Consider the following 26,623-nt stretch of genomic DNA (forward strand, 5'->3'; position numbering starts at 1 on the left):
TCCTCAGCTTCGTCATCTGTAAAATGAGGGTGTTACAAGATCAGATTTTTGTGTTATGGATCCATATGGTAATTCTGGTGCTATGGACAACAGCTGCCCAGCTATGTCAAACCACCAAATGTAGACAGGAACACTGTGATTATATCTACTAGTAGGTCTAATATGTACAGTAATCACGAAGGAGTGATGAGTATAAATGATATTCAGTCAGTCAGCAATCATGTATTAAGCACTTAAGTGCAAGGGGCTGTGCTGGAGATAGAAAAAAGGTAAAAACATGGTCCCCGCCCTCAAGAAGTCCACATCAGCTACATACATACAAGATAGAGGTAAAGAGGCAAAAGGGAAGTAATTTCAGAGGGAAGGCAACAACTATAAGATGACATAAAAATATCTGTGATTTTTATTGATAAAAAATCATAGGGATGGTACTGTTAATAGTACTGTGGTTTGTTGCCCACATTCATAATGGAAGGAAATGCTACATTTTGGTTAGAGGTTAGTGAAAACAAGAGCGTAATTTTTTTTTCCCCATCCAAGTTTGTGGATTCCCCTGAAATCTGTCCATGGGCCTTTTGGGGTTCTATAGACACCAAGTTAAGAACCCTTGGATTAGATTATTGCTAAGGTCCTTTCTAGCTCTAAAAAACTTCTATAATTCCATTTCATGATTATATGACCCTCTGTCTACTGCCTTTGTGCCTTGGAACTTGTGACTTTCAGTATCTGGAATTTATTTTCTTCTCACTCTTTTCAAGTTTTCTTCAAGACTCAGGCCAAGTGCCACCTTCTCGAGGAAGTGCTTCCTGATCCTCCAAGCTGCTGCTGTTCACCTCACCAAAACTACCCTGTATTCATTTTGAGTACACTTTCTGCATTCTTACATATGTATATGTTGCCTCCTCTGTTAGAATGTGAATTTTTTGAGGGCAAGAACTGGTTTATTTTTGTCTTTGAAACCCTGGCACAGTGCTTGGCACATAGTATGCAGTAATGCAATGCTTGTTGACTGGTTAACAAATAAATAATTACTAATGAACAAATCACTACTATGTCTGCCAGGCTTGAAAGAATTAATGCACTTCCCTACAACTTACCTGCCAACTGCAATTCAGACACAGCTCCCATTTTTTCCTTTTGGTATCTTTCTTCAATCTGGTTTTTATTATTTTGTAATGTGGACTGCTTCAATAATTGATACGCTTTTGTTTCTGCAAACGAAAAACATAAAAAAACACTGAAACCTCTCTTGTCCACAAAGATGTATTATTCTTTTAAGTCTGCTAAGGAATTTCCTTTTTACAGAGTAAATTTAAGAAGGCTTTGAATTCCTTTTTTTTTTTTCAATTTAAGAATTAATTTAAGAATGTAATCAGATTTCTAGCCTTTAATGATGGATAAGAAAAAATATAAAAAAGCAGAAAGTGAGATGCCATACCTTTGGTTAAACCTTTGAATAATGCATGTAAACAAACACTTCTTAATGTATCAATTTTGTGTAATACTGGGGGTAAAAAAACCTGATTAAATCCAGTGGACTTGAATACCATAAATCTTGAAACGCTGGTATGGGGGTATAGTTAAGAGACCCAATGTTTATCAGTTTCTCTCAGTGGTTCTGGAGACAGGGCCACAATCAAGCTGGCATTTCCCCTTCCAATCCAGTCCTTTCAGCAGGATCAAGAAAGTCAAATGAGAGCATGATGTTCTCACAAGTTTCAAAGTTACCTCTTTTTGGAATGTTTTTAGTCATCTTATATCTAGGTTTGGGGAAGGAACCAGATTTTTGCCTTTTTTTGTATTCTCAGTGCGTGGCACAATGCCTGGTTTATGATAAACACTAAATAAATGCTTGTTGACTGACTGGAGATCTATGAGTCAAGCCATACAATATTGCTAACATATAACTTGGGTGGGGTCTGGGTGGTTGTTCAATTGTTTCAGTTGATTAACTTCGTGACCCCATTTGGAATTTTCTTGGCAAAGATATTGGAGTGATTTGCTATTTCCTTCTCTAGGTCATTTTACAGATGAGGAAACTGAGGCAAACAAAGTTGAGTAACTTGCCCTGGGTCACACAGCTAGTAAATATTTGAGGCCAAATTTGAACTCAGGTCTTCCTGATTCCAGGCCTGGCACTATCATGTGTACCACCTAGCTGCCCTGGGGTCTGGGTAGTAGTAATGATAATAATAGCTAATAAGATAATAATAGTTGAGGCAACTAGATGGCAAAATGGATAGTTCAGGCCTGGAGTCTGGGAAATTTAAGTTCAAATCAGGTCTCAGACACTTATTAGCTGTGTAACCCTGGTCAAGTGACTTAATCTCTGTTTGTATTGGTATTCTCAGCTATAAGATGGGTATAATAGCACCTACCTCCTAGGGTTGTTGTGAGGATCAAATGAAATAATATTTGTAAAGCATTTAACATAGTGCTTGGCACATGGTTAAGTGCTGTATAAATGTTTATTCCTTTCCCCTAATATATAGCCATATATGCTCATACTGCATTTTAAGACTTGCAAAGTGCTTTGTTTAATTTGAGCCTTGCAATAATACTGTGAGATACTGCTATGTGTCTGAAGCAGGATTTGAAATCACATCTTCCTGATTTCAAGTTCATCACTTTATCCACTGCACCACCTAGCACGCCAAGAATATGGCATGGATAGAGAAGACAGTATGGCAAGGGGAGATTTATATCCAGGCTAAGTGATAGCGGTGGGACCAGAAGGCAAAGGAACACAAGTTCTGATGTTCAAAGATATCCGATGCACAGTTGTTTTGTTTTGTTGTGTTGTTTTATGGGAGAATGTAAAGCCCAAATGTCTATATGAGGAGAACAAGATAACAGGCTTGGTACATTGAATTTTTTAGAGGCAGCCAGGGGGTGCCACAGTGCACAGAGTATGGGGCTTTGAGTTAGGAAAACATGAGTTCAAATAAGGCCACAGATACTTAGTAGTTGTATGACTCTGGGCAAATGATTTAACCTCTGTTTGCATCAGTTTCCTAAACTGTAAAATGAGGATAATAACAGCACCTACCTCCCAGGGCTGTGAGGATCAACTGAGATAATACTTGTAAAAAGCACTTGGCACAGTGCCTGGCACATGATAGATACTGTATAAGTACTTATTCTGTTCCCCCTTCCTTTTTATCCCTTCTGAGTCTGCCTTTTTCTTTGTTTGTTTGCAAAATGGAGACAAAAGTTAAGTTGCCGTACAAAGTTTTAGAAAAAAGCAATTAAGAAAATTTATGCAAAAGTCTTAAGTAAGCAATGTGCTGACCTTACTATAAATAAACATTTATTGCACAGACACAAGTATTAAACTGAAGACACCAAATATAAAGTGGGGATGAGAAATTTAAATTTTTTTACAGGCAGAATTTAAGAATATACTTTCTTTTCTTTTATACTAAAAGACACTAATATCAAAACAATGAAATGCTACACTATTTGAGTACAATTAAAATGAAAAATTGGGTGTCATATTTTAAAATTTTATGTTACAAATAATCCACATAAATGTAAGACCAGTGATTCTTGAACCTAAATGTCACACAGTTTTAGGTGTTCCACAATTATTTCAAGAAGCATTGTGAAATTCTTCACAAAAATCTCTTTAAAAATAAAATAATTTTCACTATGCTTTAATATTAAAATTATATACCACACACTACTTTTAGGAAAGAAGACATTCGCAGGATTATAAATTAAGAGATAAAAGGCATTTTAGGGATCAGTGAGTCTGATCTCATTTTACACAAAAAGACACTGAGGCCCAGAGAGAGGAAATGATTTGCATGATAGGAAATGAGTACATGATATGATAGGGAGTAGGTACAGAATAGGGATTTGAATTCAGGTCCAAATTTTCTGACTAAAATTCTAGCACTCTTCTATTGAAATGTACTGTCCCTACTTTCCTATCCTTTTGGCTTCCTTCCTTTCCCCATATCACCTCATCCCTTTCTTCCACTACTTTCCTTTATATCCTATAACCACACTTTCAATTCCCTTCCTCCATATCCATGAACTGTCAACTTCTTCCATATTTCTCCACATTTCTCCTTCCCCTCTCCCCACCATCTCTACCATTTCATTCTTCTTTGGGGCTCAGCAGGTCATCAAGATTAAAAAGCACGGCAATCCTTTTAATCTGTTGCTTACAAAATTAAAAAAAAAAAGACAAACATAAAATAAAAATGAGGGATAAAAAAAAAACTTCTTATGCATCAAGTGAATCCAAAAAAGCAGAAGTTGCTACCTATCAGACAAAGCAAAAATATTAAAAATAAAAAAATGGATAAACAAGGAAACTATATCATGCTGAAAGGAACCATAGATAACAAACCAATATCAGTAATAAACTTACATGCTGCAAATAAATGACTTAGCATCCAAATTCATAAAGGAAACATTATCTGAGCTTTACAACACAGACAGTAACACAATGGTGACAGGAGACTCCAATACTCCTTTATCAGTTTTGGATAAGTATAACAGAAAGATAAACAAAAGAGAAAACACAGAACTAAACAAATTTCTGGAGAAACTCAAGTTAAAAGAGTTTTGGTATCTTTTAAATGGGAAAGCAAAAGAATATACATATTTCTTTGTACCATGTGAAACTTTTACAGAAATTGTACTAGGACACAGAGGTATTGTAAAAAAAAAAAATGTAAAAAGACAGAAACAGTCGATACATCTTTTGTAGATCATAATGCATTAAGAACAGAAACTGGTTCAGGGACCACAAACAAAAAATACAGACCCAAATGGATACTTAACAATGAAATCTTATTAAAGCAAAAGAGTAAGTCACAGAAACAATAACTATGTAAAAGACAATGATAATGAAAAAACAACATAACAAAATTTCTAGGATACAACTAAAGCAGTCTTCAGGAGAAAAATCATATCTTTACAATCACACATTAACAAAATAGAAAAAGAAAAGATTAATGAACTGAATATGCATTAAAAAATTCTCAACAAGGAAACAAACTAAAAATAAGCACAAAAGAGGAGATATTAAAAATTAAAAGGGAAGTAGATAAACTGGAAAAAAAAATCCCATTGAAATGATAAATAAAAACTAAAAGCTAGTTCTTTGAAAAAACTAATGAAATAGATAAACTCTATGCTTATCTGATCTAAAGAGAGCAGAAAATCAAATGAATAAAATAACAAGCGAGTAAGGTAAAATCCCAGAAAAGCCAGAAGAAATAAACAAAATAATCAGAACATATTCTGAACAATTAAATGCTACCAAAGCTGAGGACACAGAAGAAATAGAGGAATACTTTCAAAAATATAAAATACCCAAACTATCAGAAGACCAGATAGAGATCTTAAGTAACACAATCTCAGAAAAGGAAATAGATATAGCTGTAGAGAAACTATCAAAGAAAAAAAAATAACAATCCTGGACCTGATGGATACACAGGAGAATTCTATCAAATGTTTGAAGAACAGTTAGTGTACTCTTATATCACAAATTATCCTACAAAAATTGAGAATAAACTCTATCAGAATCCTTTCATGAGACAAATATAGTCTTAGTACCTTAACCAGGAAACACACTATAGGTCAATATAAATAAATAATTACTCAAAAAATTTAAACAAAATCGTATCAAACAAATTACAGCAATTTATCCAAGAAACCATTCATTATGACCAAATGGGATTTATATTAGGAATACAATGATGGTTCAACATTAGGAAAATAATATAATTAATCAAATTACAAACTAAAACCTCTGAAGCCAAATAATTGTCTCATTGTATGCAGAAAAAGCCTCGACACAATACAAAAAATTTTTTATGCTAAAAACCCTACAAAGATTAGGCATAGAGGGGTGTTTTAAAAAATACTACATAAAAAAACACCTTTCTAAAACCAAAAGCAAGCATCATAAGGAATGAGGATATACTAGAACCTTTTCCAATAAATATGGGAGTGAAGCAAGGATGCCCACTTTCCCCACTATTATTTCATATGGTTCTGGAAATGCTAGCAATAGTAATAAGAGCAGAGAAAAGAATTAAGTAATAAAGATAGGTAGAGAGGGGATAAAACTATCACTATTTACTTATGACATGATGATTTACTTGGAAAACCCCAGGAAATTAGCAGAGGTGCTAATTGAGACAATTCAGGCTACTAAATAAATCCTCAAAAAATCAATAGCATTTAACTTTGATTAATTAAAACTGAAAATCCAAACAGTGTTCCATGAATGTAATAAAATATTACTGTGCTATAAGAAGTGAAATATGTGATGAATACAGAGAAGCATGGAAAAATATATATGAACTGATGCAAAGTAAAAGAAACAGTTAAGAAATGTAAACAGAAAGAACAACGACATCAAAAACCAAAAGTAAATGTAATAAATGGAATTCAAATGAAGAGATACGAGAAGACATCCCCAAAATACTCCCTTTGTCAAGGTGGGAGGTCCATAGGTGTTACACGTTACACATATTTTCGGACTTTTTCAGTATATCAATTAATTGTGATAGTTATATGCTACCAAAACTGAAAACATAAAAGAAATAGAGAAATACATTAAAAAACATAAAATACCTAAACTATCAGAAGACCCCATAGAAATCTTAACCCAATCTCAGAAAAGGAAATAGACCTAAATGTAAAGGAATTATCAAAGAAAAAAACAAAACAAAACAAAACCCTGGACCTGATGGATTCAGAGGAGAATTCTATTGAACTTTTGAAGAACAGTTAGTACTCACACATCACAAATTATTACCACAAAATAACTTAAAACTTAGGCTTTTCCCCTCTCTAAAAATACTATTTGTCATATTGGGATGGTTTTCAGGGGAGGGGAAGGGGAAGGATACATGGGATGCTATGATGATGGAAGAAACAGAAAATATCAGTAAAAATGCTTTTTTTTCACTTACCAGTATTTTATTTTTTTCCAATTACAGGTCAAGATAGTTTTCAACATTCATTTTTCTAAGATTTTGAGTTTCAAATTTTTCTCCCTCCTTTCCTTTCCTCCTCCCACCCCAAGAGAGCAAGCAATCTGATAAAGGTCATACATGTACAATTATGTTAAACATATTTCCACATTTCACATCATGTTGTGAAAGAATAATCAGAACAAAAGGGAAAAACCATGAGAAAGAAAAAATAAAAAGTGAAAATAATATGCTTCGATCTTCATTTAGACTCATAGTTCTTTCTCTAGATGTGGAGCGCATTTTCCATCATGAGTCTTTTGGAATTGTCTTGGATTACTGTATTGCTGAGAAGAGCTAAGTTCATCATAGCTGATCATTACACAATGTTGCTTTTACTGTGTACAATGTTCTGGTTCTACTTACTTCACTCGGCATCAGTTGATGTAAGTCTTTCCAGGTTTTTCTGAAATCTGCCTGCTCGTTATTTCTTACAGAACAATAGTATTCCATTACATTTATATACCACAATTGTTCAGCCATTCCCCAACTGATGGACATCCTCTCAATTTCCAATTCATTGCCACCACAAAAACAGCTGTTATAAATATAAATGCATGTGGGTCCTTTTCCCTTTTCATGATCTCTTTGGGATACAGACCTAGTAGTGACACTGCTAGATCAAAGGGAATGCACAGTTTGGTTGTCCCTTGGGCATAGTTCCAAATTGCTCTCCAGAATGGTTAGATCAGTTCACAACTCCACCAACAATGCATTAGTGATACAATAAAAAAGTATTTAAAAAAAAAGGTGTCATTTAGGTATGGCAATGGTCATAGAGGGCTTCAAATTAAATATAGCTAAAATAATTCCACATTTTTAGGACGAGGATATATAAAGAGAATTAGAGCTAGTAAAAATTGTGTAACAATTCTGTCTTTAGCATTTCTTGAATCTTTAAGCATTATATAACTTTATGTAGAAATGGTGTTCAAGTTTTATACTAGGATGCTCACAATAAGGTTCCTCCTCAAAGACCTAGAAAAGCTCTCTAGCATGCCTACTCTGAGAAAGACCATGCTGCAAATGAAAAGTTTAAGGCAACTCACCTCCAAAATATGTAGATCATGATTTGCTTTAGACCTTGTGTTTAGTCAAGTCTACGTCTAGATTTCGTCTTATAACAAAACAAAAACTCCCAAAAACTTGGTAGAGGAAAATGTTGCAATAAAAATTAGATAACACTGTCCTAACTCAAGCAACACATGTCAATCTATGAGGAAAAGTCTAATTCTGACATAATGAAATAAATACACTATTTTCATATCTACTTAATAAGTAAGCCTCTCCTACTTAATCTAATTTTTTCTGCATGATGGTAAAGGATTACTGAGAATATTTTTGTATATGTATTTGTGTCAATGGAAAGACAGGCATTCAGAACATATGTTGGATAAAGAGATCTGAGAAAAAGATACCAAGAAGAAGAGTCAGAACTCATTTGTTATTCTCTTCTACATGCAAAGTACACCTGCTTAAATACTTTTAAACCTACAAATTAAAAAAAAAAAGAAAAAGAAAATGGTTTATACATAAGTGCTCTTTAATAACATGACACGAATCATAAAATGCATTAAATAATAATTATTATAATGATAGTTATAATACATAGAATAGCACTTACTATGAGCTAGGCATTGCACTAAGTGCTTTACAAATATTATCTCATTTGATCCTCACAACATCCCTGGGAAGTAGGTACTATTATTACCCCCAATTATTATCCCCATTTACAGATGAAGAAACTGAGACAAACAGAGGTTAAGTGACTTGCCCAGGTTCACATAATAAGTGAGGATGGATTTGAATTCAAGTCTTCCTGACTTCAGACCCAGTGCTCCATCTCTTGCTCTACACATTTCATAAAGATCTATAACTAAAACAATGCCAGAATGTAGATAGATCACTCAGCCTCTGGAAGCCTAATGAGTCTGTTGCAACTAAGCTATAGAAGAAATCTGACAAAAGAGAACATAATCAAGGGTTGTTTGGTAATTAAATTAATATGTTTTCCTCTACTGGTCCACATTAGCTTAAGGGCTTATAGAAGGGAGAGGTAGATCTGCAGTAACACCAATAAGGGTTTTGACTATGTACAGCACAGAGCTTTGAATAATGAGAAGCTCCCCTAAATATAAAGGAAAAAGTGATACATTTTTCCTATGAAAGCAAGCATGGAATAAGGAGGCTACAGTGTACTCTAGGGAGAGTATGGTATACTCTGATGATCAAATATTATCACAGCAGACTTTTGTTTATAAAAAATGCAAAAACTTCCTTTTCCAAGATTTGCTCTACTTCAATACTGCATTTTTCAAGTCCTTCTTATATGTGATAACAAACTCAAGCCAAAATGTTTTGCAAAGCATTACACAAAACTCCAAGTGGCGCCCTTCAAATGTGAACTCATGTACAGACAAGCTCCTGAACTAACATACTCTAATATGACTTTGAATATGTAGACCTGCCAAGGAATAACAAGGAGAAACAGCATAGCCAGGGAACCACTTTCAACACAGCTTGACTAAGTGAACTGGTGTCAAAAGAAAAAGAGGCTGAATGGACGTTCTCAGAGGATTAATCCTCTCAAGATAAAAGCTAAGGGCCCTTTCATATCAAGCTTACCGAGAAGGGCTTTGCCAGGATGGGCACGTGGAGTGGGAAAAATGTTGGCAGGATGAATGAGTGATTTAGGTAGAACTCTGACCTTAACTTTAGAAAGATTATAAGGAAATCCTTTATATTCCCTTATCCTGACAAAACTTAGTAGAGGTTGAATCAATTGCTAGAATCAGTCACTCAAGTTCATTTACTCAAAGTTAAATTGTGTGACCAAAAATAAAATTTTTAATATAAGATATTTTAGCTTTTGAGTATTAAATAGTTCAAAAGGAGGCTTTCATCAGCTTGATAAGAATGACATTAATCCTGCTCTAACAGTCTCAGCAAAACAATATTTCCTGATTATCCTACTACTTGGGACATGGTTTCAAAGTAGTAAATGTGCACAGGGTTGTCCTTATTTTAAGGGAGTTGATGTGAGGAGACGAAGATCAAAGTCCAAACACCTCTGCAAGTGTAACTTATCCAACAAAATACACTTCTCTTCTATAATTTTCACTTGGAAATCTTTTCCTATCACTCACTGTTCTAGGACTAAGGTAAAAGAAAGGCAGTGGCTCCAAGCAGAATGACTAATACTTTCTTTCCTTTAAGTTTTATCTTCTTCACGAAATACACTAAGCCTTAAGTGAGACATTCCTTATGCAACCCACACCTAAACAAGAATCTCCTTTTACATTAATACATCCAGGGAGAGGGAACTCTGTACCTCACAGGCCAATTCATTCTACTTTTGAACTGCTTGAATTGTTACAAAGTTTTGCCTTACATTGAGCCTAAATTTGTCTTTTTGCAACTTCTGCCCATTGCTTCCAGTTCTGCCCTTTGGGTACATGAAGGGCAAATCTAACCTTTTTTCTAAAAAAGAATTTCAAATACCTGGCTTGCAATCAGGTTTCATCCTGCCCCCCAACCCCTTTTGGACCCCCAAATGCCTCTAGGCTAAACAAGAATATCAATAAGTGAATTTTAAACTTATGTACTTTAAAGTAATATTATGGAAACCTCTGGAAAATTATGGGTCTGTAGATATGAAGACAGGGAAGCCAGCAATCAGAGATGAGGAAGAACATTCATATTCTCCCTCCCATGGCATGGGGAAGGGGCAACCTGTACAAAGGTAAAGAAATTTGAATAGAGACCCTGGAAGTCACCTAGTACAACTTCCTTCTCTAATATCATTAAGAAGTGGTCAATAGTCTTAGTGTGAATACTTCAAATGATGTTCTGAAACTCATCACTTCATTAGGCATCCCCTTTCACCATGAGACAATTGTAAATGTTAGTAATTTCTTTCTAATTTATATGTACTACCTTATAATGGACTGAAATACACTTTCCTACAAAAATACCAATTAAATTAGGTCTTGCTCATGGAATAATATAGGCTATATCTACTCCTTCTACATGACAGCCCTTCCAGTATATGAAGGCAGCTACTGTGTATTCTACTTTAATTTTTCTTTTTCTAAGATAAACAATTTCAGGGTCTTTAACTGCTTCATACTGATATTGGTTTCTAGACCCTTCTCCATCCTGGTTGACCTCCTCTGTATACACTAAAGTGTGTGTAGATTTGTCCTGAACTCAATTAAATTCAATGCAACAAATACTGATCAAGCAACTGCTATGTATACATTGCTTTCCAAGGTACCTGCTTTCAAGTTGCTTACAATCTAGAAGAAAGGAAATTGGACATATATACAAATAAATATGCTATGAGGAGATGAGGATTGGTTGCTCACAAAAGGAAGGTACTTAGTTACCATGACAACTCAAAGGCAGGAGAGACAGCTTCTGTCTAGAAGAAATCAGGGAAAAGGCACAAGAAAGAGGTGCCATTTCAGTTGAGCCTTAAAGGAGATGGGGAAGATTTCAATTGGTGGTCCATCTATCTTCCCACTCCCTCTGTGAAATTCCTACCATTCCTTTTAAAAACTAATTTAATAACACATCACCTACAAAAGGTCTTCTCTCATCCTGTCCTCCCCTTCCACCACAGTCACAAGGAATTTTCCTCTTATACCTTACAAAGTATTTTTTCCATTTTTCTTCTCTCTGTATTTCATCCTCAATACTGATTCCCAAACCTTTTCTCCTCCTCAAATCTTCAACCACATCTCTACCCTCAACACACAGAAAACTTAGCCTTTCATTTCTCTTAGAAGGCTAAGGTCAAAATGAACTCCCCCTCAGCTCCCTTCTGCCAGTCCTCACAACTTTTCTGTATCATTACCAATTTCTCCTCTGTCTGTCTGTAAAGAGAAATCCCTATTCCACATTAGGCTTAACCTCCCCTTAACCCTCTGGGCTCTTGATCCCATTCCCTCCTGCCTCCTCTAGGAACTTTTCTGTAGAAGGTGGTATTTGAGTTGAGCTTTAAAGAATGGGTAGAAATTTATAATTGGAGCTTGGGGGAAGTAGAGATAGAAGGTCAACTGAAATTCCACATATTCTTTAAAGCTTAGCTAAAATACTACATATTCCTTATAACATTCTCCCCTATTCTTTTGGCTTACAGGAGACAAAATAATGATACCCAAGTATCTGAAGAGCTGTTATATATTAGAAGGATTAGACTTATTTTGCTTTGACCCAGAAAGCAGAGCAATGGGAGGAAATTTCAGAGGTAGGTGTTAGTTGAATACAAGGAAAAACTACCTAATAATTAAAGTTATGAAAAGTAGAATAAGCTGCCTCAGTGATTTCCCTATTACTACAGTTCTTCAAATAAAGACTACCTACAGGGGATATTGTAGAGGGAATTACTGTTCAGGTATAAATTTGATTGGATGATCTCTGAGGTCCCTTTTAGCTCTGAGAATCTGTTCCTGGGGATAAGAAAATATGGTGCTTAGGGACCAGAACCTTAGAATGCCTTTAGATATTTGAAGAAATATTTCAAAATGAAAGGTTTCTGTCTTCACAAATGTTTCTCAGGAGCTAGAGCAGGTATTTTATCAGCTTTGGTGATAACTTCTTTAAGGTTTTCTTAAAGGACTCATTGGAAACTTCAGGGTAGAGATCATTTGGGTATCACGAGATTCTACTCAGGATTAATTATGGTGACATCTTTATTATAGATAAGTAAACACCTTCTCTAAATAAAATTATTAGCTGTGCTCACAAACAGAAGAGAATTTTTTTCCCTCTATAGCTAAGCTGGTATTAAAAGTGGGAGACCAAATTTTCCCTAGGGAAATCGTCCAAACTCTGTGCTCTCCATTTTGCTACAGTAGCCAGGAATGGGAAATAAGGGTGGTAGCTCCTGTCAGTTGATTTTAAATAAGACTTGAGGTATACATGTATATATAATCAGCAATTCTGAGGCCAGATGCCTAGTCTCCCTTTTCTCCTCCCTGCCTACATTTCTCTGGGGGCATGTCCTCTTTTTGTGATACCTCCTCCCCTTCAAAGCTACTCATAATGTTCTTTTTAACCACATTTTACCTACATAACACATAGGCACTCACAGAGTATGATTTACCCAGGGACCTGACAATCTACTTGAGATAGTCCAATTAGTGACCACTGATTAATTTTCTAATTTGATGACAATCAATGTCATCATTGTATTATTCCACATTAGGCTTAACCTCCCCTTAATCCTGGGATTAAGAGCCCAGAGGGTTAAGGGGAGGTTAAGCCTAATGTGGAAAAAATACAATGAATGTATATATATACAAACTATGCACTTACATAAACAATAGAAATGGAAGCAATTGTAAAAGATCAAACAGGCTAAAGTATAAAACTATATCAGAAAGCAGTGTGGCATAATGGATACATATCTGAACTTGATATCAGGAAGATCTGGATTCAAATTCTACCTTCAACACTTATTAAATATGAAACTCTGGGTAAATGATTTAACCTCTCCAAGCCTCAATTTCCTCATCTCTTAAGTGGGCATAATAATATCTGTAACACTTAGCTCGTAGGATTCTTGCAAGGATCAAATATGAATGTGTGTGTGTGTGTGTGTGTGTGTAATGTGTTGTAAACCTTCTAGTGCTAGCTAAATGTCTGATATTATTGAAACTAAATAATTAAGTTTACTATACCACACTTGAAAGTTCCAAATGTTTCTTGCCAAAAAGACAACTAGCTTTAATAAAGGGAAAAACTGTTGTGAACTTGGAAACTTAAAATATGGCAGTAAGAACAAAATGAAAAGTCAAGAAAGACTCCAAACATATATTTCATAAGGCAAGTCAGCCTCTCAATAGTAAACGATATTGGCCAAATGATCAATTCACCAATCAATCAATCAATCAGCAAATGTTTATTAAGTGTCTAATGTTTGCCAAGAACTGTAATAATCTCTGGGCATCCAAATAAAAAGAAGGAATCAAACTATCTATGGAAGTATTGGACCATCAAGGAAATGTTCAGAGTTAAATTATTTTGAAATATATTTTATACCAAGTAAGAAACCAAGGTAGCTTTGAAAGATATCAAACTGTCATTTCTCAATAGATAAAAGACCAAAAGATACGAACAACCACATGAAAGAATGCTCCAAAACACTAATAAAAGGAGAAATGTAAACCAAAACAGCTCTGATGTTTCATCTCACACCCTGCAAACTGGCAAAATAACAACAAAATAATGCAGTGTTGGAGGGGTTGTAGAATGATAAGCATATCAATCTGTTGTTGGTGGAACTGTGAAATGGTACAATCATTTTGGAAAAGAATGTGGAATTATGCAAATAAAGTAACAAAAATGTCCACACCCTTTGAACCAGAGACTCCACTATTAGATTTATGCCCCAAGGAAGCCATGGATAAGAAGAAAGTTCCCACATATACCGAAATATTTATAGCAGCATTTTTTTGTGTGATTAACAAAGAACTGGAAACAAAGTCAATGCCTGTGAATTACTGAATGGCTAAACAAACTGTGGTACACAAATGTAACAGAATATTACTCTGCTGTAAGAAATGAAATGTGTGATGCATACAGAGAAGCATGGAAAGATCTATATGAACTGATGCAGAGTAAAGTTAACAAAGTCAAGAGAATGACATACATAGTAACAACAATATAAATGAAAAGAAGAGCTACACACTAAGACATCAAAAGTAAATGTAAAAAATTATGAAGCAGGACTGAAGAGATTTGAGAAGATATTCCCAATCCACCCTGTAGATTGTAGTGGAGGTCAGAGGTCCATAGGTGTTATATACTGTATATGCTTTTGCACTTTTTCAATGCATAAGTTAGTTGTGATTTTTTTCTTCTCTAAAAAATACAATTTGTCTCATGAAATGGCTTTTGGAGAGGGGGGAGACAGATACTTGGGAAAATTATGATGATGTAAGAAACAGAATTTGAATAAAAACTTATTTAAAAGAAAAGATATCAAATCCAAAACATGTTTTTCCAATAGGAAGTCATTCAAAAGTTAAAGTATTCTGACACATATAGAACCTATAAACACATAAAACTATACTTTAAAAAAAATTGTCAATTCTTGTTTATCTGGTGACAAGCTAACTGAATTGTGGCTTATTCTATTATTATACTTGCTTTCAAGTTTACTGACAACTAAACTCCAGCCTTATTAAGTACTTACTTGATTCTTTGGGCAACTGACCTTCCTCTGTTTACTCTGAAATCTAAACACTAACACGTCTTCCCCTACTCAAGGGAACATATGACAGAAGGTAAACTTTGTTTCAATTTAAGGAATAATAGTTTACTCTTGGCATTGAATAGTTTGGATAGAAGAGCTGACTTATTTCTAACATCTAGTATAGGTTTAATAATCTATGACTTTAAAATACATGAACAGTGGAGCAGAATGGGGAAGTGAGATAGTTTTCTATCTCTTCCTAAAACCAGTAAAGTGCTATTATTTTGTTTGAAGTGAATTTCTAGAACATCACATATATCCATTTTCAAATGGAAATCCTACACATTTTGAAAAGCCAAATAAAATGATTTTTAGATTATTTGTTTTATACTATTCATACCTTTGCTCCCATTAATAAGAATAAGTTGAACCTACCCTATCAGCATTTTCTACAAATCAAGCTTTAAAAGAAATAAAAAATAATTCCAGTATAAAGGCTTAAAAGAAAAAAGAACATTATTCTAAAAGAAATTTTAGCGAACTTAGTTTACATGAAACAACCTCTGTTACTTTTTTTGAAAATCAGAGTTAATCACAAACACATTTCTTAATCATTATATCATAAATTGTGTCACAATAAATCTATTATTTTTTCTATTTATTAAAAAAACAAATACCATAGATGCAGATGTACGTCTCAGTAACCACAATGGTATATATGCTTGCATAAATATTTAAAGTCAGACCTTTGAATTTATAATGAAGAGGCCACTGCACCACTTTACAAAATAAGGTAATAGTAAATTTAGATGTATGACAAATAGAACTCTGTTCAGAATACTAATTTATGCTGTTGATATCCTAAAAACAAAAAAGTAATGATATCATTCAGATTCCATCTAAACAAGGTTAACACATCTACTCCAGGGAGATCTTAATAAGGCTTGATGAAACCTTATTGCTAAAATTTTTAAATTATCAGACTGGCTTTGTAACTGAGGCATAAGCAAAGCTTCTTGTCTAGCACATTTTTTTCTACTCTTATTCTAATGATACACATTCAATTACTACAGAAAAGAAAAGAATCAAATCAGAAACATCTGTAGTTTGCTATATAATTACTGGATTTTCCCCATGGAGACTGACCTTTTAACATAGATACTAGGACCTGAAAGGCTAAATGATAGAGGATATTCACATGGTTTAAATGTGTAACATGATTACAAGGAATTAAATAGACACTGTCATTTTCAACCTCAATTTATGTTAACATAAGCTTTTACTTTATGATCTTACGTTTAATCTCTCTGCTCAGTATGTAGTAGCTGAATTTACTATTAGTGGGATCCACAAGCTACTGAAAGAGAATATTTTGATTATAAAATAAGGTTGGATACTGTATTTGACACTATTAGGCAACCATTACTTTTACCTGTAATAGGAATCTTTTCTACCAAGCTTTTTTCCTTGCTCTCATCTTCACATGCACTAGTGACTTCTGAAAATGGAATAGACAACATGTTTCAAAGTCACACTGATCAGACTGGTGTTGTTTTCTTTTAAGACCCATTCCCTTTAATTTCTCACTTTCATTATCTCTTTGTTTATTGATCTAAACTATCCATTACTGTTCTTAAACAGGAAACCTACTGTGAATTTTATGGTCAAATATTTCTACTCTGTGAAGCTTTCATGGAAATATCGTAAGTTCTGACAGAATTTGAAACACAAAATAACCTATATGTCTTTATCTTTCAACAGCAAAAGTGTACATCTACCAAAAATCTTGGAAAATCATGATTAGCTTAGATTAAAAATTAAAAGACTACCACATCTTAACTATCTGACTCATTATTCTTTGATGAGAAATGCTCTGAAGTAATAACATAATGCCTACTGTAAGTTGAAAAAAATAATTTTAGGGTAGTAAAAAGAAGCAAGTTCAATTAATTGATCCTTAAAAAACTTTATGATATTTTATGGAATAATTTCCACTTTTGTGTAATAATTCTGGCCACAAAAGATAAGTCCTGCTAAGATTTTATAAATTGAAAAAAACCTTATTTTCCTCAGAAATTCAAATTTAGCAAAATCATGATCCAATATTTCTGTTTTAGAGGGGAAAAAGATATAGCACTGAGTTAGGTGGATATTTCCCTACACATGTACCAAGCTCAAAATATTTCTTATTAGAATGAGAAGGGACATATTTATCAGACGGGAACTACAAAACTGAAAGATGTATTCAACAAAATTAGAATGTTACTACTCTATTGTCTTCAATGTTTTATTTTATAAATATACCTTGAGAAACTGGGTATCACATGAATGCATTTTTGCTACAGACAAACCCTTTCACAATAGTTACCTTGTTTCCTTGTACCAATGCTGTCAAGCCATTGAGCATGTTTTGCTTGCTTTATTTCACTATTGTCATTCAGAATAGATGGCAAGCTGCAAGATGATTCATTACTGTGAATAGACGACCTATCTTCACACTCTTCTGTAAGGGCTTTTTTCAATAATGCTGTAGCCTACAGTATTAAAACACACACACATTTATACAAAGAAATAAAAATAAACTGCTGCCACATTCCCCTTGGTCTCTGTGATATATCAGTTAAAAAAATAATTTTGAGTTTGACATTTAACAAAAATATCTTCAAATTATGTTAAAATTCTATTATTTCATATTATACTTCAATCTTGAAAACAATATACATTACCAATGAAAATCATCTTTTTTTCTTTTTGAGAATATATTTTCTACAACACATTGTATTATGCCATTTAGGTCAGAGAGTAGATTATCAATGTATTTATTATTTCTCAATCTGGACTGGTTTATTCTCTCTTGTGTGTGAACATGGTACCCTACCAACTCAAAAATATTTATATATATACATATGTATGGGGAGGGGGAGAGAGAGAGAGAGAGAGAGAGAGAGAAAGTGAGTGAGTTAGTTCATACCTTGGGTAGGAGATTACTTTTCTGTTAAATACTTTCTGCTTTCTTGGGATCAAGATGGTAAAAATAAAATACCTTCTTAACTAAAAGCACTCAAGTCAGTACTGATTTGGGCTGAGAAAGGCACCTGGAAGAAAGGTGATCAGACTCTCCTCCGCTATCCTTCAAAGACTGCCTCCTGAATTTTATAGAGGTGACTGTTGGCTTGCAGAAAGGCTTCCCCGTAGAGGGGATGTTCTTAGCAAAAGATTATTCACACTAAGCACTAATATGACCTAACCATAAGGTGTAAACATCATATACTTTCCCCTAAACTAACTTGGGCTATTTGAGAGTATTTGTAAATTTATAAACTATATTTCCTTCAAAGAGGTCTAAATGTAATCTCTCTGGTTCTAGTGAGGTGGTAGAGAACAAGTTCAGTCAACCCCATTTTATAAATGGAAAACTAAGCTTTAAAGTCACATAATCAATGGTGATTTTTGATTAGCACCCCCAAGACTTTTGGTTAAGTCTTCCCAACAAAATGAAAATGCTCAGTTCATAAAAGTTTTACTCATAAGGTTTTTTGAGCCAGTAGGTTACCATTTAATACATAACACTACCAAGTAATTGTTCTTCCCCTTCAATTTCATTCAATCGGACTAGCATTTATATAGTGCTCCACAGTTTGGAAAGTCCTTTCACATACATTCTCGCGTTTGATATTAACAAACCTGTGAAATAGATACTACAAGTGCTCTAATTCTAGCCAAACTGGCCTATTGACTGTTCCACCTCTCCCTGTGTACCTTTACACAGGTTCTCCTCTGTGCCTAGATTACTCTCCTCTTCATCTCTGTTTCTTGAAACAGTTATTTTCCTTTTAAGCTTAGCACAAGGGCAACCTTCTAAAGAGGCCACTCCTGAGCCCTTCTGTGTTAGTACTCCCCTCTTGAAATTACTTTGTATTTACTTTGTAGATATGTCTTAGTGCAAATTTTAAGTTTCTAAAGGTATTCCCATACCACTGCTAGATAGCCACTGGAGGAGTCAATAAAAGAGACAGCTGAGTGGGGTCCTAAATGAGGGGAAAGATTTCATAATCATTAAATTCTAGAAGTAGAAAGGCTGAGCTAGAAGGTATCTACAAAGTCTTCTAGTCTAATTTCTCATTCTAGAAAAGATGAAGTTGAGGGCCATAAGATTAAATTTGTCAAAACTCACACCAATAGTAAATATGGCAGCTGTGGCATAAAAGACAGCATCGAGCCTTGAGTCAAAAAGATCTAGGTTCAAATGTAGCCTTACGCACTTATTAACTGAGTGACCATGTTTGAACAAGCCACTTAAACCTCTGGCTACCTCAGTTTCCTCACCTGTAAAATGGGGATAATAACAGCACCTACCTCCTAGGGTTGTTCTGAGGATCAAAAGGGGTAATAATTGTAAAGCAATTAGCAGAGTGCCTGGCATAAAGCAAACCTATATAAATGTTAGCTAATATTGTTATTAAGTAGAAGAAGTGGTATGTGAACCTACTGGTCCCTTAGTCCACATTTATAGTTCTTCCTACAATACTGCATAGCCTTTTTAGAAGAAAGGAAAAGGATCAGTATACCTACAAAAGCTCCAACCTGACTTATTTTACAAAGTTGATGACTCTGAAAAACAGGTACTGGATTAAATAAAAACATAATAACATTATTAATATTTCTTAGTGAAGCTTAATGAAGGTATAGCTCTTATCAGAACAATGGGAACAAATGACCCTAGACACCAGTAAATACTAGTTCTGGTCAAGCTTACACTTGTATTTCAAAGACATTGCTGTAGCTAAATGTTTACGTATTTACTTTTAATTGCATTATGGGTACTAATAACAAGCAAAGGTTTGTTCTGGATGATCTAACTTCTCAGCTAATGCTTCTTGGCTTTAACAATTAAGAAGCGCCACTTTTATATCAAAAAAATAAAAATGTTTTCAGCTCAAGTGAAATTGTTTAGGAAATGTTATTTTTGCTAAGAAATACGTATGATTTATATTCTGTATGCTTTTAAAAACTTAAATTGTGTATTAAACTAAATTTCTGGATTAAAGGGACCCATTATAAAAAAGGGGGGACCTCAAGGGCCATTTATAAAACTCTTATATGAAGAGGAGTCAACTCAACAATATCCCTAACAAAGTAGTCACTAGTTTCTATCTGAAGGGTTCTAGAGTGAGGGGCATTGTACCTCCAAAAGTAATCTGTTCTAATTTTAGATAAAGCTAATTATTAGGAAGTTTTTTTTTCCCCTGACATTGAGTTTAAATCTACTTGTCTGCAGTTTCCTCCTATTCCTCTTCATTTTGACTCTAGGGATTTAAGAGTTTATCTAGTCTAAATACTCCATTGTACAAATACGGAAAAGGAGGCACAGAAAGATAATTTGAATTATCCAAGGTCAGATTCATAATAAAGAGCAGAACCAGTATTCAAAACCCTAATCATTTGAACTCAAATCTAGGGCTCTTTTCACATAAGAAGGCTTGGAATCCTTTCTAGGTGTGGTAGAGAAAGGGGATAAATGACAAATCCAATTTGGCCATAGTGTAGAATATATGAAAAAGAATAGGAGATAAATAAGGAAAATAAATTTGGAGAAAGACTGTGGAGAATACATTGGTCACAATAAAAGCTAATGAATGTTTTTAAATGGAGGAGTATTTGTTAGAAATTTTTTACTTCTATGTAATCAAAATTTTTCATTTTATATTTTGATGCTCTTTATTCCATGTTTGGTTGTAAGCTCTTATCCTAGCTGTAGAGCTGAAAGGTAATTTCTTCCTTGTTCTTCTGATTCCACTGTGACCTTTTATGTCTCAGCAATGTACACATTTGGAGATTATTTTGATATATGGTACAGTTGTTAGTATAAAACTAACAAAGACTACTTTCTAGTTGTCCCAGCTGTTTCTGTCAAAGTCCTTACCTCAGTAGCTGTGGCCTAAAGTTATGCATAACAGAACTAAGACTATTCTGCTAGAGAGAAAAGATACAAGTACTACTAGAAAGCAATACAGGTTTTGGTAAGATGACAGATCATTCTGTTAATAGTGACTACTCTTTCAGTTTATCAAGATATTTTCTTTAATGTCACTAGCATATATAGTAAGTGTGAGCTCTCTAGTATCATCAAAGACACTGATGAAGTCATTAAATACATGATCAAGTTTAGGATAAGTGCATATATTTCACAGAATCCTAGCATTCAAGAGCTGAAGTAGACATGTCAATCTATAAATATTTATTAGGGGTCAACTATGTATAAAGGAAAGCAAAAGATAGTCTCTGCTCTCAAGAAGCTCATAGACAACATCCAAACAACTATGTACTGGTAAGATATATACAGGAGTCCTCATTTCTCACCTGGCTGCACTACTCTGGGATTTCTCTGGCTTCCTTACAAGCCACTGGTCTCTCCAGGCCTCTCTAGCAGTTGGAGATGTGAGACTGGAGGTCAGAAGAGAGATTAAAGCTAGATAAAGCTAGATCTGAGAATTGTCAGCACAAAGACGGTAATTAAATCCATGGGAGCTAATGAGATGATTAAGTGAAATAGTATAGAAGGGAAAAAAGAGGGCCAAGGACAGAACCTTGGGGAACACTCATGGTTAGTGTCCTCAAGATAACAGCAAAAGACACAGAGAAGGAATGGTCAGATAGGCAAAAGAACCAGGATAAAGCAGTATCATAAAAAACCTAGAAAAAAGAGAATATCAAGGATATAAGGGTGATCAGTAGTGTCCAAGGCTGCAGAGAGGTCAAGAAGAATGAGGACAGAAAATTACACTTGATTTGGCAATTAAGAGATGATTGAGATAAACTTAGTTCTTCTCAGCAATACAATGATCTAAGATAATAGTGGGGGAAGCTGCGCCCTTGAGGCCACATGGGGCCCTCTAGGTCCTCAAGTGTGGCCCTTTGACTGAATCCAAACTTTACAGGCCAAATCTTTTTATTAAAGGGATCTGTTCTATTAAGTTCGGATTCAGTCAAAGGGCAGCACTTGAAGACTTAGAGGGCCCATGTGGCTTTGAGGCCAAAAGTCCCACACCCCCATCTAAGACAATTCCAAAACACTCATGATGGAAAATGCTATCCACATCCAGAGAAAGAACTATGGAGTCTGAATGCAGGTTGAAGCATTCTACTTTTTTTTTCTTTCTTGTGGTTTTCCCCCTTTTGTTTCACTCTTCTTTCACAATGTGACTAACGTGGAAAATCCTTTAATAATTGTACATGTATAACCTATATCAGATTGCTTGCTGTCTTGGGTAGGGGGGAGGGAAGAAAAAAATTTGGAACCCAAAAATCTTGTAAAAGTGAATGTTGAAATGTTGAAAACTATCTTTACATGTAACTGGAAAAAATAAAATACTATTAAGTGGGGGAAAAAGAGATCCTTGGTAACTTTGGAGGGAGTAGCTTTGGTTGAATGATGAGGTGGAAAGCCATGCTGCAGAGCCAAGAGGGGAGTGAGATGAAAGGATATAGAGACACCTGTTTTGATCTAGACAACCTTCCTCAAGCAGTTTAATTACAAAGATGAGGAAAGATATGGGACAATAGCTAACATGGATAGATGAATCAAAGAGACATTTTTTTAAGGATGGGGGAAACACAGGCATGTTTATAGGTAGCAATGAAACAGTTAATAGGGAGACAGAATGAAAATAAGTGAGAGTAGCAAACTGTTGGAAAAGAAGGGATGGATTGGGATCACTGGTACACACAGAGTTTTGCCTTGGCAAGGAAAAGGGCCACCTTGTCTTGTGAGACAAGGTGAACAAAGAGATAGTGGCATACCTGAGAGATGTGAGATGAGGAGGAGATAAGAGGGAGCTCTTAGGAAATGGCCTTGCATTTTTTTTCATTGAAATATGAGGCAAGGTTCTCAGCTGAGAGAGTGGGGGTAGGGCAAGGGAGTTATAAAAAATTTGAGGGATGAAAAGGTTGGAAAAGCCACTGTGCTGAGTGGAACAATAAGTCACTTAAGGAGGTCTAAAAGGATTGCCCTGATGCAATAAGTACCCATTTGAGATTATGTAACATAAATTTGTAGTCAATCCATTCATCATGGTTTTATTACTTTCTTCACCTTCATTTAGCAACACATGGGTAGTAGTGAAGGCAGTGGATGGTGGGAGTAATCTAAGATTAAGGGTTGGCAGGGCAAGATCAGGGTTTATTAAAGGAGTTTATTAAATATGTGTGTGTATGTGTGTGTGTGACATGGTTGGACTTGCCTTTCAGGAAGATCAGTTTGGCAGTTGAGTGGAGGATGGACTGAAGTAAGGAAAGACTTGGGGCAGATAGAACCAGTATGCTACTGTAAGGAGGGAGGAAAGGCTGGCTTGCAGTGGGCTAGTGGAATGACAATAATAGCATGAACAATATGGTTAAGTAAACAATTCTAATTACAAAAAAGGGTTGAGAACAATCTTATTTTGCTGTGAAAATTCATTATACTATTCAGTGAGGTAGGATCCATTTGTGGAGAATAGATAATGAAAATCTTTGCTCTGTCTGAATTTGTAAATACATTGTAGCACCTATGTCTTTTCATGGAATCATTCAATAGCTCTTAGGATATCCCAATATTGCCAGGTAGGACACATCATAATTTCTTACATGAACAAAAATAACTGCCTAAAACTCTATAGCATACTATAACTTTCTAGAGAGTTCACAGAATCACTGAATCATAGATTTAGAACTAGAAGGGACCTGAGAAGCTAATATTTTCTAATCCCCTTATTTTATAGTTAAGGAAACAAGTCCAGCATGGCTTAGTAACTTACCCAAGGTCACAAAACTCAGAAATGTCAAAGTCAGGATTTGAACATGGGTCACACAGCTTCAAATCCTGTGATTTCTTCAACATTTCAAACCATTGACAGAGTCTTCTTTACCAAGGCACTAGAAATAACTTTAAGTGTACAATTTTACCTATAATACTTAATCTAGGAGCGTAACAGGTAATTTTTCCAGGCCTGTTATTTCTTAGCATTCACTAAAATTATAATTTTAAATTTAATACTTATGTTTTTTTTTCTTCTGAAAACATGTGAGTACTTCTAAAATCTCATGGATGCCTGGAGTTTTCTGTATTTTATATCTCTAGGATCTGCACTTTTTTTGGGGAGACATAATTCTTTAACAACTCTCAGATTTGTTTTCAAAGAATTTCAACTTTATAATTTTAATCAGTCACTTTTTAAAGATTAGGGGAACTTTTCTGGATTTCCAGTAGTCCTGCATTGTTACTTCCTATTTTCTCAGACTATGGAAACATGTGTTTTGTTCTTTTTTTTCTTTTTTTGCCCCTTTTCTAAATAAAATTCTCATTTTGTTTCAGTTAGGTTTAGAATTTGTACCCTGAAAGAATAACATGAAATCCTAATAGGTATTTCTGACACCTGAATAAAGTAATTAGAAAACAATTTATTCTGTTTGCAAGGTTTTCAAAGGCCAAACATACAGTATAGGTTTTTATTATCCCTTACCTACCTGTAAATTTCTGAGGTGAATTTTATTCATACTTTTTATTTTTCATATAACCAGAATTTCTCCCAGTATTCCTCTCACTCCCGTCAAGAGCTATACTATATACTAATAATTTTTAAAGACAAATATGAGCAAAACTGATCAACACATTAGACAAGTCTGAAAATATATGCAGTGTTCTACACCCATGGATCTCCTATCTCAGCAAAAGAATGGGGTGGGGGAGGTGTCAATTTATATCATTAGAGCCATGGTTTTTCTTTGCCTGATTTTCTAACATCCAATTTTGATTTTTTATGTTGTTGTTCTTTTCATTTTCATTTAGTCATTGTGTATATTGCTTTTTTTATTCTGCTTACTTATATAAGTCCATCTGTCTTCCCATGTTTCTCTGTGTTCATGATTTCTTACGATAACATTCCATTATGTAGATGCACCAAAATTTATCTAGCCACTCCCCAATAGAGGAGAATCTACTTTGTTTTCAGAGTTTAAAAAAATTTTTTTTTATTCTTACCACCACATAAAAAGCTGCTTTAAATATTTTGGTGTATAATGGAACGTCATTCTTATAAATGACATCCTTGATTTCCAAAATGGTAGTACTGATTCACAGATCCACTAACAATGTTCTAGTATGCCAATTTCCCTTCAAGCTCTCCAACATTGATTATTCCTGTCCTTTGTCATCTTTGCCAATCTATAGGAAGTGAGATGAAACCTCAAGGTTGTTTTGAATTTTACTTCTCTCATCTTGAGTCATCTGGTATAATTTTTCTTACGGTTGCTAAGTAGCTTTCAGTTCATTTGAGATTTGTTTTTCATATTCTTTGCCCATTTATCTATTAGGAAAATGCTTTTGGTCTTATATCTATAAGTTATCTATAAATCTTGGATACCAAAAACATATCAAAGAAATCTGACACAAAGATTTTTTTTCTTCATTTGACCACTTCCCATATCATTACTGTAGAAGTTTTTCAGTTTCTTGTAATCAAAGTCATCTGTTTTATTCTTGCCTCTATTCATTGTCTGGTTAAGATTATGTTCATCACTCATGGTTCTGATCTGCTTCTCTCCTCTCTTTTTTATAGTACATCTTTAATAATAAGGTCATACATATTTTAAATTTATTGTATAAAATGTGGTTTAAGATGTTAGTCTAAACCTAATTTCTTCTAGACTGCTTTCTAGTTTTCCCAGCAGTTTTTATGAAATGGAGAGTTCTTTCCTAAGTAGTTTATGGATTCCAGTTTATTGTATTTGCATTGTTTTTGATTCTCCTTTGTCTAGTCTATTCCTTTGATCTACTTCACTTCTTTATACCAATACCAAATGTTTTTGATGGTTTCTACTTTATAATTTGAGATCTGTAAATACTATTCTCCTTTTATCTCTAACTTTTTTGATTACTTCTCAACAGTATAGTTCTGGTTCTCCAAATGAATTTTTATTATTATTTACTGAATTTTATAAAATATCCCTTTGATAGCTCTATTGGCATAGCATTAAAACTGCAAATTGACTTTGGTGGTATTGTTATTCTTATTATATTGGCATGAATTCACATACAAGCACTGAACATTCCTCTAGCTATTTAATCTGTCCTTTATTTCTTTTTTCAGGAGCAGTTGGCAATCGAATGCAAGTATTGTGTGTGCTTTCATAGACTAATCTCCAAATATTTTATGCATTTTCTAGTTATTTGGCATGGGATTTCTTTCTATTATTGCCTCCTGGATTTTGTTATTATTATATAGAAATGCTGGTGGTTTCTTGGTAGCCCACAATTTTCTTGAAGCTATTGTCTTAAATAGTAGTTTGCAAGTACCTATGACTTTCTAAATACATCATCACATGATTAGTCAATAGGTATAGTTCTATCTCTTCTTCACCTATTTTTCCATTTTTCTTTCAC

The 26,623-nt window shown here is 34.4% G+C and overlaps 1 protein-coding gene across 6 annotated transcripts in view; it reads right to left on the minus strand.

Moving 5' to 3' along the window:
- Positions 1–26,623, minus strand: part of KIZ (kizuna centrosomal protein) — a 205,913-nt gene that overhangs the window by 21,659 nt on the left and 157,631 nt on the right. For 5 of the 6 annotated variants that reach the window (XM_027840432.1, XM_027840428.1, XM_027840431.1 and 2 more), the window contains 3 exons: positions 17,573–17,738; positions 16,637–16,702; positions 1,098–1,211 (listed from right to left, as the gene is read on the minus strand). In XM_027840432.1, coding sequence (XP_027696233.1) covers positions 1,098–1,211; positions 16,637–16,702; positions 17,573–17,738 — 346 coding nt within the window. The remainder of the gene's footprint in view (positions 1–1,097; positions 1,212–16,636; positions 16,703–17,572; positions 17,739–26,623) is intronic. The other variant, XM_027840427.1, reaches the window with a different exon arrangement.

Source organism: Vombatus ursinus, unplaced genomic scaffold (assembly GCF_900497805.2).
Source record: "Vombatus ursinus unplaced genomic scaffold, bare-nosed wombat genome assembly UNPS02014841.1, whole genome shotgun sequence".
Lineage (NCBI taxonomy): Eukaryota > Metazoa > Chordata > Mammalia > Diprotodontia > Vombatidae > Vombatus > Vombatus ursinus.